Consider the following 12,111-nt stretch of genomic DNA (forward strand, 5'->3'; position numbering starts at 1 on the left):
ATAGCAGTTCTAGCTCCTTGGGGAGCACTGTGACCTTTCTTTGGGTGCCTGTGTATAGAACAGCAAGCAGAAAAAGATCACTTTGTGTACTTCTCTTCGTTTTCCCATTTCCAAAGTTTGCCTTCTTTAGAGATTACATGAAGATGTCAGAGTAGAGGGGCACCTGCGTGGCTCAGTCGGTTAAGCGGTTGCCTTAGGCTCAGGTCATGATCTCTCGGTCCTGGGATCAGGCCCCACAGAATCTGCTTCTTTCTCTCCGTCTGCTTCTCCTTGTTGCTCGTGCTCACTCTCTCGAATGCGTGCTCTCTCTCTCTCGTTCTCAAATAAATAAAAATCTTAAAAAAAAAGATCACGGAGTAGAGAGAACATGGGCTTTGTTTTTGGATAGACCTGGTTTCAGAACCAGTACTGCCATCTAATGTCCTCTTGGGCACATTTTTTAACTTCTCTGGCCCTGTTTTTCTCTGCTGTAAATTGGGAGATATAGGCAAGAGTCGCTTGGTGCATACTGGGCATCAGGAGAGGACTTCCCTCAAACAGCCACTGCTCTCCTCACTGTCTGCATTCTCCAGCTTGGAGCACTGCTTTCACCACTCTGACTTTTAGGAAACTTGGATTCCCTCGGCTATTTTGGCTTGTTTTCACTTTAATTCACTAAGATGAGGTTGGGATTTTTAAAAAGGAACCTAACTAAGCAAATAAAAGAAAAATCCTAAACAAAGAAGTACCTAAATTACAGAAGCAAGAATTGACAGCACATGTTCTTACTTATAAAGTAGCTAAAGCTTGGCTTCAGCTGAGCTTCGTTGGGATAACTTTCTGATCTCTCAGGCCTCAGTTTATTCTCTTCAACCTTGTCTTTTTCTCTCTGCCAGAAGCATAGCCATGAGCTGGTCATTAGGACTGGTTCTGTCTTTGTGAATTTCAGTACCTTCCCTTATTGGGCTAGGCTCGTATCAGTCTGATGGGTCTAGTACAGGGGTTCTCAACCCTGGTTGCTTGTTAGAATCACTTGGGGGCTCATGTTAAAAATGTGCATTCTGAGGGCCTGTCTCTGGAAATTTTGCTTTGCAAGGTCTAGGTAGGTATGTAAAGAATCTGTATTTTCTTTAGATGCCACTTATCATTCTTGATGCTCTCTGGTGCCCATTGTTGCCATCTCCATGGGAACCTCTTCAGCAGAGAATTCCACCGGTATTCTCATGTTTTGAAAGTTCCTATTTTTCTATACAAACTCTTTTTATACCTGTTCCTTAAATCTCTTTCTTCTAATGTCTGAAAATCCTTTTTTTCAAGCCAGAGGCCATCTTGTTTTTTAAGTTTTTATTTTTAAACTATTCAAACATTGAAAAGTTGTAGAATAGTGAAATGAATAATCATATATCTTTACTTAATCAGTTGTTAATTTTTTGTTGTATTTGCCTATAGGCTTATGTGCTCTTTCTCTGCATGTACATGCATACACACACACACACACACACACACACACACACACACACACACACACACACACACACGTTATTCCCTGTCCATTTACAGAGCAGAGATGATTGACATTCCTTGAGCCCACTGAATGATCATGTCCGGGTCCTTGCTTAACTTGTCCCAGCTGGTCCCACTCTACCAGGTGTTCTCTGTGATGTCCCATTTGGGCTCCCGTTTCACCCTCACTAGTGAAATGGTTAATCATGGGACTGTACTTTCCACATGCTTAGAGAAAGAAAGTCATTTTGTCATGCTCTGTGTTCTGCATTTTGGTCACTCTGAACTAACTGGGCTTTATTTTCCAACTCTGGTGACTCCCCCTTGAGGTTTCAGGTACCTTTGTCTTCGGTCTGGATGTCATATGCTGTGACCATACTGAGGTTACTGCAACATCTTCTGCCATCCCTATATGAGTTTTTCTCTGGCCATACTCTCCTTTGGTTCCTATGAGACCTATCCTGGGCTTCTCTAGCTACTCTGTTGACTTGCCCTCTGCCCACACGGACCTCTAGTCCCAGGGGAACATGGCAGCCTCTTGAGCCAGTGTGGCACACATTCTTCTGCTCTGTTAAGATCAGTGCAACCTTAGAACATAGCCATTTGGACCGTAGCTTTGGAGCCACTGTTTTGTGTCCGCTCTGCTGTTTTATTTCAGTGACCTGGTCTCAACCACTGCTCAGCTCTTTACTTCTAACAAATGGTTGCTGCTCTAATGACTGGCCAAACAGGTTCCTGCCCAGTCACCCCACTCAGTTTCTTGGCTGACTGTTCCCAGGGTGTGGAAACATTTCATTTCAATTAGGGATCTTATGACATCATTTGATGTGAAATCTGGCTTCTCTGAAGGGCTGTGGAAATACCCTTGACTAGCAGCTGTGAAATGAAGGACAGACTACCTGTAAGGCTTTGGGGATTTCACATGCCTTCCCTAGGGGCTTTGCAGACGACCCATCTTTGTCTGCAGGGGCCCAGGGTCCATCTTTTTCTTTTGTGCAAGCCACTGGTAGTGTCTTATTAGAAGCATCATTAGAAGGCCAAAAGTGTTTCCCAAGAGGTATGTTTATTCTTTATGCTTCTATGTTTGTAGGGCTGGCCCACTGCAGCCATATAGCAGATCCAGTGGGCTAGTCACATGGAAGAGACACAGGGTGGAGAAGTCCTTGGGTCTTTTCTCACTTCCAACTTGAGAGAGAAGAGGGGACAGCAATTGTTGGTGTAGGGAACCTGCTTCTAGTTGGGTACAAAAGAGTTTGGATCTTCCTCTACACAGAATACACTATTTTATGATGGTTAAAAGCTCAGGTTCTAAAATAAGAAGGCTCAGGGCACCTGGGTGTCTCAGTTGGTTGAGCGTCTAACTCTTGATTTTGGCTCAGGTCATGATCGCAGGGTTATGAGATCAAGCCCCGTGTCCAGCTCCATGCTGAGTGTGGAGTCTGCTTAAGAGTCTCTCTTCCCGGGGCGCCTGGGTGGCACAGCGGTTGAGCGTCTGCCTTCGGCTCAGGGCGTGATCCCGGCGTTACGGGATCGAGTCCCACATCAGGCTCTTCCGCTATGAGCCTGCTTCTTCCTCTCCCACTCCCCCTGCTTGTGTTCCCTCTCTCGCTGGCTGTCTCTCTCTGTCGAGTAAATAAATAAAATCTTAAAAAAAAAAAAAAAAGAGTCTCTCTTCCCTCTCCCTCTGCCCCTCTCCCACTTTCGCTCTCTCTCTTTCTCTACAAAAGTAAATAAAAATAAATGAATAAAATAAAATAAGATGGGTCAGACTTTAAACCTTGATTCTGCCACTTCCTAGTTGTCAAATAGGGATAAAATTACTGTGTATACACAGTTTCATAAATTCTCTGTGCCTCAGTTTCCTCAATTGAAAATGGAGTTAATAAGAATACTTCATAGGGTTGTTGAATATTAAATCAGTTAACACATGTGAAGCACTTAAAACAGTGCCTGGCACATAGGAAGTATACAATAAGTGTTAGTTGTATTATTTGAGTTGTGAAGATTAAGTGATGTAATCTATCTGTATGTATCCTGGGCCTATATAACCCTAATAATGTTAACTTTAAAAAAACAACAACAACAAAAACCTGCCACACAACTCTGAGGCAGTGGTCTCCTGCCTTCTAGTGTAACAAAGGTGGAGTCTTTTCTCAGAGAAAGGGCAGGACTAAGGAAGGAAACCTGTGTTGTGTGTCCGATAAGTGAGGGAGACAGGCAGGCTCCATCTCGGGATGGAGATGCCTGCATGATGGCAGGGGCTGATGGAGATGCCTCCTCTCTGCCGACTGACATGGTTCTGAGTTGGTGCTGATGCCAGTTTCTCCTCTTTGTAGGTTTTACAAGCTGATCTGGGGGAGCTTTGGCGATGGGCTTTCGGAAGGCTCCGGGGTCATTGCAGGCGGCGGGGACGATGGCATGCTTACTCTATACAATGTGACTCACATCCTGTCTTCTGGGAAAGAGCCTGTGATTGCCCAGAGACAGAAGCACACGGGGGCTGTCAGAGCCCTTGACTTTAATCCTTTCCAGGTACTGCATTTCCTTTGGTCAAACATGGCCACGCCATGGAGCCACAGATCTGAGCATTCACTTGTGACCTCCAGTCTATAATTCTGAGCCCTTTGCAGGCTGTTATGGGGGAGGTTTTGGAAGCCCTAAATGTGGGTCTCTTTCCCCCTTCCCTGCCTGGGATGGTGTGTCTCCAAAGGCCTTTTCTTCATACAGGGCAACCTCCTGGCCTCAGGGGCCAGTGATTCTGAAATCTTTATTTGGGATTTGAATAACCTAAATGTGCCAATGACCCCAGGATCCAAGTCACAGGTAAGGAGACTGCTGGGGCTGCTGATTAGAGTGTGCAGCTGATTTGCCCAGGAAGTCTTGAATTCTGGAGGGCAGCCAGAGCACAGGAGATTTTGGACTTTACCACTGGAGGGCAACAAAGCACCACAGACTAATGCGTTACCAGCCTACCGATAGCAGGGATGGAGGGGAGGGTGTGTGTGTGTGGTGGTTTGTGGTCATTAACTGTCCTAGGGTTTCTGGAAGGAAGATGAAGAAAGGCAGTAAAAGACATTGAGAAAAGGAGTGAGAGTTCTATTTATCATAGTAGAGCTTAGTAAGAGTAGAATAGGGCCCTGGGCTCAGTGGAGTGGGGCCAAGAGGGCACACTCAGATATATCCTTGTCCTTTTTGTGGGGCGGGTCAGCTTTGCCTCTATATCTGGTTCTCCCATGCAGTTGGGGATCTTGTGTATGTCTGTCTCTGAGTGTACCTACCTGTCAGTCTATAACTGGGCCCATCTTTTTGCTCCCTTGCTCTTCTCTGTCTTGTGCTTACAGTATCGTGAGGTAAATTAAGTATAACTTTGATAGCACCTTGTGCCCTAAAAATAACAATGGCTTTTCTTTCTGCCTCATTCTTTCTGGGGGTCTTACATGTCTGTGTTTTCCTCCCTTCCTCCTCCTCTACCTTTCTCTTTGTCATAGATAAGAGGGCTGTTTTAAATCTTGACTCCATCCTCTCAGGAGCACCTTGGGATAGGTGTAAATTCCAAGTGTGCCTGCCATTCTCTCAGCTTCTACACCAGTCCCCTAAAGGATCCTCTCTGGAAAATTCAACTCCCAGCTCCCTGACAGTGTTTGGGTTTGGGAAGCCCCGTATCTACTCTTGGGCTTTCTGTGGGCGGTTGGGAGCAGTGGAACAGCAAATGGCTCTTGGTCCAGGGGATGACAAGTTGTCCTCTGCCCCTTCCCCCCTTCCTGCCTCAGCAGCCTCCAGAAGACATCAAGGCACTCGCTTGGAACCAGCAAGTTCAACACATTCTGTCTTCTGCTCACCCCAGCGGCAAGGCAGTTGTGTGGGATCTCAGGAAGAATGAACCTATCATCAAAGTCAGCGATCGTAGCAACAGGGTGAGTCGCAGAGGCAGAACGCAGGCTCAGGTTCCGGCTTCTTTCTCATGCCCAGAGTTTGGCGCTGCTCCTCCCCACGCCAGGGTTCTGCTTTTAGCTGTTGCATTTGCAGGTTCAGCCTCGTAGCAGATTTCCTATTGAGAGTGAATGCTTAGGGAAGCGAAACAGAGCTGATCCGAAGGCTTCTAATGTTCCTTACTTACTCATGGTCATCACTTATCACATAGAAGAGACACAAAACCTGCCCTCAGAGGTCCTATTCCAACTGGGCAGACAAGGTTCATAACTAGAAGTGTCAGGTTACATCACTCATTGGGGTCTGCTTTGTTCACAGATGCACAGCTCCAGCCTGGCCTGGCACCCAGACATAGCCACCCAGTTGGTGCTATGTTCAGAAGATGATCGTTTTCCAGTGATTCAGCTGTGGGATTTGCGCTTTGCCTCCTCGCCCCTGAAGGTGCTGGAAAGCCACAGCAGGTAATCTCTCGAACTCTGTCTATATCCTTGGTGGATGGTGGGGCATAACTGACCTGGGTAGGAGGCAGTGAATGCCTCACTTTAGTTACCAAACATCTTCTCTGTCTTCAAAGTCATTCCCAGTGAGCACACAGTCTCTCAGTCCTAGCTCTAGCCCCAACAAAGAGGAGTTCTTTGAGATCCTGAGGTTATGGAAAAGAACCTGAGATTCCATTTAACTTCCAGAAAGGGAGTGTAGATGGGGTCCTGAGAAATATTTGGAGCTAATGTTTAGTCCCCCGGGGAGAGTCCCCAGGCTCTGATTCAAGGTAATGTTCATTTCTTTAGGTGGTGAGGCTGCTTCCTCCAAGACTTCTCCTTAATAAGAGAACCTTGGCTCCTGTCTATCCTCCGAACAGGCCTTCCCTTGAAGCTGTAGCTCTTGGGCCCATAACAGAAAAAGCAGCCCCACACTGTTCTTTCTTACTAAAGGACTATATTGCCTTTATACCTTCTTAGGGACTTTGAAGAGTTGGGTCCTCACTACCCTCCTGCTAAAAAAAAAGCACCCATGGAGTGGGTGCTTGCCTGATTCACGCTGATTTATAGTCCCTACTTTACAGTCAGGGAAAGGAAGCAGGCCATTCTGTGGGGACCTATGCGAGGCAGAGTGATACAGTGCATGGTGCCCAGGCTCTGGGATTTGACTTGGGTTCTGGCTGCATGACTGCTGAAGTTTCCTTAATTTTTCAAAGTCTTATTTTCCTCATTTGTAAAATGAAATCAGACTGTTCATTTCTTAGGGATGAAGTTTATCTGAGATACATAAGGTACCTTACTCAGAGTAGGCATTTGACAAATGTTAGCTGCTCTTTCCTTTCCTTATTAGGGGGATCTTGGCAGTGTCGTGGAGCCAAGCTGATGCCGAGCTTCTGCTCAGTAGTGCCAAGGACAACCAGATCTTGTGCTGGAACCTGGGGAGCAATGAGGTAGGCTGACCCTTCTGTGGGAATGCTGGGAGGGGAAATAAGCTGTGTGTTCGGGGTTACTTTACCTAAGTCAGGGTTTCCCTAACGGTTGGGTTCCCTCACAGGTAGTATATAAGCTACCCATACAGAGCAGCTGGTGCTTTGATGTGCAGTGGTGCCCTCGGGACCCTCCAGTGTTCTCTGCTGCCTCATTCGACGGCTGGATCAGTTTGTACTCCGTGATGGGTAGGAGCTGGGAAGTCCAGCAGATGAAACAGGCTGACAAGGTTTGAAGGGCTTGGTGGAGAATGCTGTCTCTGTGTGGGGGAGAGAGAAGGACGAATGGCCTGGGAGGAAGTGGGGGACTATTGAAGACTAGGAAGCCAGGGCCCTGGGTTGCACCTTTGCTCTAGTGCCCATCTTCCTGGGAGGATGTCTGTTCCTGCCACGGAACAAAAGAGGCCTTCGTGTTGACTCTTGCTCTTGGATGTTCCCTGTGGTATTTCAGGGACACTGGACCTCCATGCCGGGACCATTATTTTGAAAGTATGAACTATCTTATCTCCTTTTCTCCTATAGATCCATTCTGTGTCTACAGTCCACTGTAGACCTTGGATGCAGTAGGTTCTTGGACTCATGGGAGTCCTACCCTCACTACCAGTTCCCTAGAAAATGGGAGTCCGGCCACTGTGGGCCACATTGGGTATCTCAAGGATTTCTCCCAGAGTAAAGTTTATAGATGCAGCACCACTTCGGGTTGGTGATACAGGTGTCCTTTTGCCCTCAGATCTCTTCTTCCTTCAGCAAAGGCCAGCCTCTCCCACCATTGCACGTACCAGAGCAAGTAGCCCAAGCATCATTGATACCTCCTCTTAAAAAACCCCCCAAATGGATGAGAAGGCCAGCAGGTGTTTCATTTGCTGTAAGTGTAGTGTGTAGGGGTATGTGTTTGTGAAGCCTCTTGTATGCCTAACATGTAGCTGTGTTCTGTAGGAGATTTATTCCTACTGCCTGTGTCTCAGATCAGGTCCCATTTTAGGGCTCAAGCAGAGTTACTATTGCGTTTCCCTCTACCCCTTCACCTTGCTTACTGTGCCAGTCCTGTCTAAAAGGTATTGGTTGCTGTAGGCTGCTCGGTTATAGAGAACTGCCTGAGATTCCACCTCATTTTTCTCTAACCTTTACATGTCTGGACTGGTAGTGAGTCCAGACATGTAAGGGTTAGAAATACAAAGCAGAGGGGTGCCTGGGTGGCACAGCGGTTAAGCGTCTGCCTTCGGCTCAGGGCGTGATCCCGGCGTTACAGGATCAAGCCCCACATCAGGCTCCTCCACTATCAGCCTGCTTCTTCCTCTCCCACTCCCCCTGCTTGTGTTCCCTCTCTCGCTGGCTGTCTCTATCCTGTCAAATAAATAAATAAAATCTTTAAAAAAAAAAAAAGAAATACAAAGCAGGAAAGAAAAAAAAATGTAAATTCCATCCTGTCACTCCTCTGCTCAAAACCTTTGACCCCCATTCCCTTATGGACTCAAGGCCAGATGTACACAGGGCCCCACTTACCTTCCTAGTTTTTATTTCCACCTTATTTTTATATGTTCCTTGGGTTCCAGTTACATATGACTCCTTTCTGTCCCACAAATAACTCCTCAACTTTGCTGCTTCTGCCTGTGGCCTGCCCTTCAGCTTCTCTCCTGAGCCACTGAGCCCTATTATAGTCTTTTATGGTCCCTTGCTTAAATACCACCCCCTCCACAATGCCTGTCTTTAAACCCTTGTCAAACTTCACTTTGATGATTTCTACTCCTGTAATGATACTAACTGTACTAAGGTTATTTATATACATGTGTGGAGACCCTACTAAGTAATAGACTCCTTAAAGATAGGGATCACGTTTTGTTTATTTTTATCCCTAAAGCTAGTGCTTCCCAAACTTTAATGCACATACAGATCACCTGGGGATCTTATTAAAATTCAGATTCTGGTTCATTCAGTCTAGGGTAGGGCCCAAGATTCTGATTTCCCAACAAGTTCCCAGGTGATGCCCTTGCCACTGGTCTGAGGAGTGGCAGGGTCCTAAAGCACTTAATCCAGTGCTTTAAATATTAGGTTTGAATTGAAAAGAGATATATCAAAGAAGTGGTTCTTGTGTTCAGAGCCACCAGTTTTATTGTGGAGGTAAGGCTAACATACTCAGGAGGCAGTGACGTGAAGAATTCTGATGTTGAGAGAGGTACATGCTTTTGTTTGTTTGTTTGTTTGTTTGTTTGTTTGTTTCAGGAGATAGTTCTGTGTTTAATTTTTTGAGGAACCACCATACCATTTTCCACAGCAGCTTCACAGTATTTCCAACAACAATGCCTAAGAGTTTCATTTTTTTCTACATCAGCCCCAGTACTTATTTTCTGTCTTTTTTAATTGAAGTATAGTTGACGTACAATATTACATTTAGCTTCAGATGTACAACTTAGTGATATGACAAGTCTATACATTATGCCATGCTCACCACAAGTGTAGCCACCAGCTGTCACCGTACAGCACTATTACAGTACCATTGACTGTATTCCCTGTGCTGTGCCTCTAATCCCTATGACTTATTCATTCCATAACTAGAAGCCTGTACCTCCCACTCCTCTTCACCCATTTTGCCCAGCCTCCCACCCCTCTCCTGGCAACCACCAATTTGTTCTCTGTATTTATGGGTCTGTCTGGAGAGGCCTGCAGTCTTTTTTTTTTTTTTTAAAGATTACTTATTTGAGAGAGAGAGAGAGTGCCCATGCTTGGGTGGGGGAAGAGGGGCTCAGGGAGAGGGAGAGAGAATCTCAAGCCGACTTCCCGCCAAGTGTGGAGCCCAACACGGACCTCGATCCCATGATCCTGAGATCACGACCTGACCTGAAATCAAAAGTTGGACACTTAACCAACTGAGCCATCCATGCGCCAGAGGCCTGCATTCTTACCATAGCTCTGTCACTTATTAGCTGGGTAACCCTGGGCAGGTCGCTTAACTCAGGATTATCTGTAAAACAGGGATAGTAATACGTGTTCAGCTTGTGTTAGGGAATTGACATGAACCTCAAATAAGAATACACATAAGCACTTTGTAAGACTATCAAATATTAACAAATTAAAAGTTAAGTTTGTTCTGTTTAGCACTAATCTGTAGTGTAGGTTTGTGCTGTAGGAATCAAGTGAAGAATTCCAACTGGGAAAGTTCATTAAGGAGGAGGTCTCAGGAAGGGAAATAGTGAAGGGTTGGGGAGTAAGCAGTATTTGTCAACTATGGCTGCAACCTGAAGAACTTTAAAATATACTGATGCCTAATCCCACCCCCAGAGATTCAGATTTTACTGTCTGGAGTACAGCCTGATGGCTGGGTAGCTCCTCACATTGTTTTAATGTGCAGCCAGTTGGAGTCAAGGAACTTTACAAAGCTCTGCTTGGTGACAGATGCTGTAGGTAGGATACCTAATTTGGCGAGAAGGATGCTCAGGTGGGGCTGTTTTGGTGGGTGAAGTCTCAGAAGCAGAAATGAACTTTGGGCGTGTGGAGCAGTCACATGAATGAGCAAGGAGAGAGAGGCTAGAGAGTCTGGCCCTGACTTTGGGGGATTTTGTATGCTACGGGCAGAGGAGCTTAAGCTCTCTTCTGTGGCCTTGTGAAACCAGGACACACTCCTAAGCAGCCATAGGTACAGGGTGGTAGTCTAAGGCTTGGATTGGAGGAGGAAAACTCAGAATAGCAGCCTATTCCTATAACCTGGCTGTGGAAGCACGGGGAATGGGACAGAGGGGCCCTGCGTGAGAGACACTGCACAAGAAGAGGTAAGACTGCTGTTACGGGGCTGTGGCTGTGGTGGGTATAAAGACTGTGATAATGCCAAGACGTTTGGTCCAGGTGACTGGGAGAATGGTGCTACCAGCATAGGTGAGAAGATGAGTACCTTGCACTGGAGTTTTAAGCTGATGGTGCTAAAAATGTAGAGGTGGTTTTGGTATAGGGGCGCATTTGCTACTCATTTCCTGATCCTTTTCCACCCCCAGGAGTTCTTATTGTTGATTTCCTATCCTAGGGTTGACGAATAAACAGCCTTCCCTGTGATGTGGACTTGGTGTTAATTTTTAGCTAGAAGATGTGACCTTTACCTTTCTTGTTTTTCCTCACCAGTTTGGGGGGAAGCTGGTTACCTTTGGCCTCCCCAGCACCCCTGCCCATCAGGTGCCACAGCCTTGCCTCCGCCTAGTCTTCATTAGTCAAGTCATCACAGAATCTGAATTCCTGAGGCGGTCAACTGAGCTGCGGGAGGCCCTGGGATCAGGAAATCTCCTGAATTATTGTCAGAACAAGATTGAACAAACACCACTGCAAAGTGAAAAGATGCTCTGGCAATTCCTGAAGGTAGGAAGCCTGAAGGCTGGCTCCTCTGAAGTGTTTCCGCAAAGCCGGCAACTCTAGGAGATGGACAGCCACACTGTGACCTAGATTACAGGGGCCCTGACCTCTCAGGCTTTTTGCTACACCATACCACCCTCTGGACGCAGAACCATCACCTTTTACCAGTGGTTCAGAGACCTTTTGCAGCTAAGGAAGCTGAGGGGTACAAGTGACATTTGCCTTTTTTACTTCTATTGCTGATGTCCTAGATACTTTACCAAGGCTAAGGTGAAGGATTTTATGCCATGCCAAAGGGCAGATAATGTGATGGGAAGAGAGAAGGGAAAGGAAGGAAGGAAAGAGGATTGTCTGGAAGGCGGCATCATCATGAGAAGGCTTTGAGTTTATGTCAGGTAACCCAAGGCAAGTTATTGTGGTGGGACTCAGGGCTTAAGTCCCAATTTACTCTGGAGGGATGGTTCAGGTTCCAGTGCGTGACATCAGGAGGACTGCTCCACTTGTCAGAGGAATTGAGCAGATGGGAGGAGAGAACTAAAGGGAGAAAGAGAACCAACCGGACGGGCGGTGAGAGGATTATTCAAAGTTTTGGGATCATAGTGTATAATGCAGAAAGGACAGAGTCTGTCCCAGGGGATCTGAGAACGGCTTGGGGTCTATGCTTCAGACATAGTAGAACTTTGTGATGGTAGACACGAGGAATTTGGGAAGGAGACAGGATTGAGAAAGATCATCAGCTGTAGAGGGAAGCTAGAAAAAGGTATGGGAAGAAAGGAATAAGAAATGATGCTTTTGTTGTAAGCAGAATACAGGCAACTGCTGCAGGAATGGTGGAATGGGAAAGAGAATAGAGGGAGCCATCAGGAGTTGAGCCTTTATTCTTCTGAACAAAGGAGGCAGCA

General features: G+C 46.3%; 1 protein-coding gene across 17 annotated transcripts in view; it reads left to right on the forward strand.

Moving 5' to 3' along the window:
- SEC31B (SEC31 homolog B, COPII component) overlaps positions 1 to 12,111 on the forward strand; it is a 108,170-nt gene that overhangs the window by 6,464 nt on the left and 89,595 nt on the right. For 14 of the 17 annotated variants that reach the window (XR_015724746.1, XR_015724748.1, XR_015724744.1 and 11 more), the window contains 8 exons: positions 3,819 to 4,014; positions 4,210 to 4,305; positions 5,253 to 5,396; positions 5,731 to 5,873; positions 6,742 to 6,841; positions 6,946 to 7,107; positions 7,608 to 7,742; positions 10,985 to 11,215. Coding sequence is in view for 11 of the 17 variants with exons in the window: in XM_045802861.2 (XP_045658817.2) it covers positions 3,819 to 4,014; positions 4,210 to 4,305; positions 5,253 to 5,396; positions 5,731 to 5,873; positions 6,742 to 6,841; positions 6,946 to 7,107; positions 7,608 to 7,742; positions 10,985 to 11,215 (1,207 nt within the window). In the remaining 6 variants the exon portion in view is untranslated. The remainder of the gene's footprint in view (positions 1 to 3,818; positions 4,015 to 4,209; positions 4,306 to 5,252; positions 5,397 to 5,730; positions 5,874 to 6,741; positions 6,842 to 6,945; positions 7,108 to 7,607; positions 7,743 to 10,984; positions 11,216 to 12,111) is intronic. The other 3 variants (XM_045802865.2, XM_045802868.2, XM_045802870.2) reach the window with 3 other exon arrangements.

The sequence above is a fragment of the Ursus americanus genome, chromosome 6 (genome assembly GCF_024610735.1).
Source record: "Ursus americanus isolate L20-20 chromosome 6, mUrsAme1.1.p, whole genome shotgun sequence".
NCBI lineage: Eukaryota > Metazoa > Chordata > Mammalia > Carnivora > Ursidae > Ursus > Ursus americanus.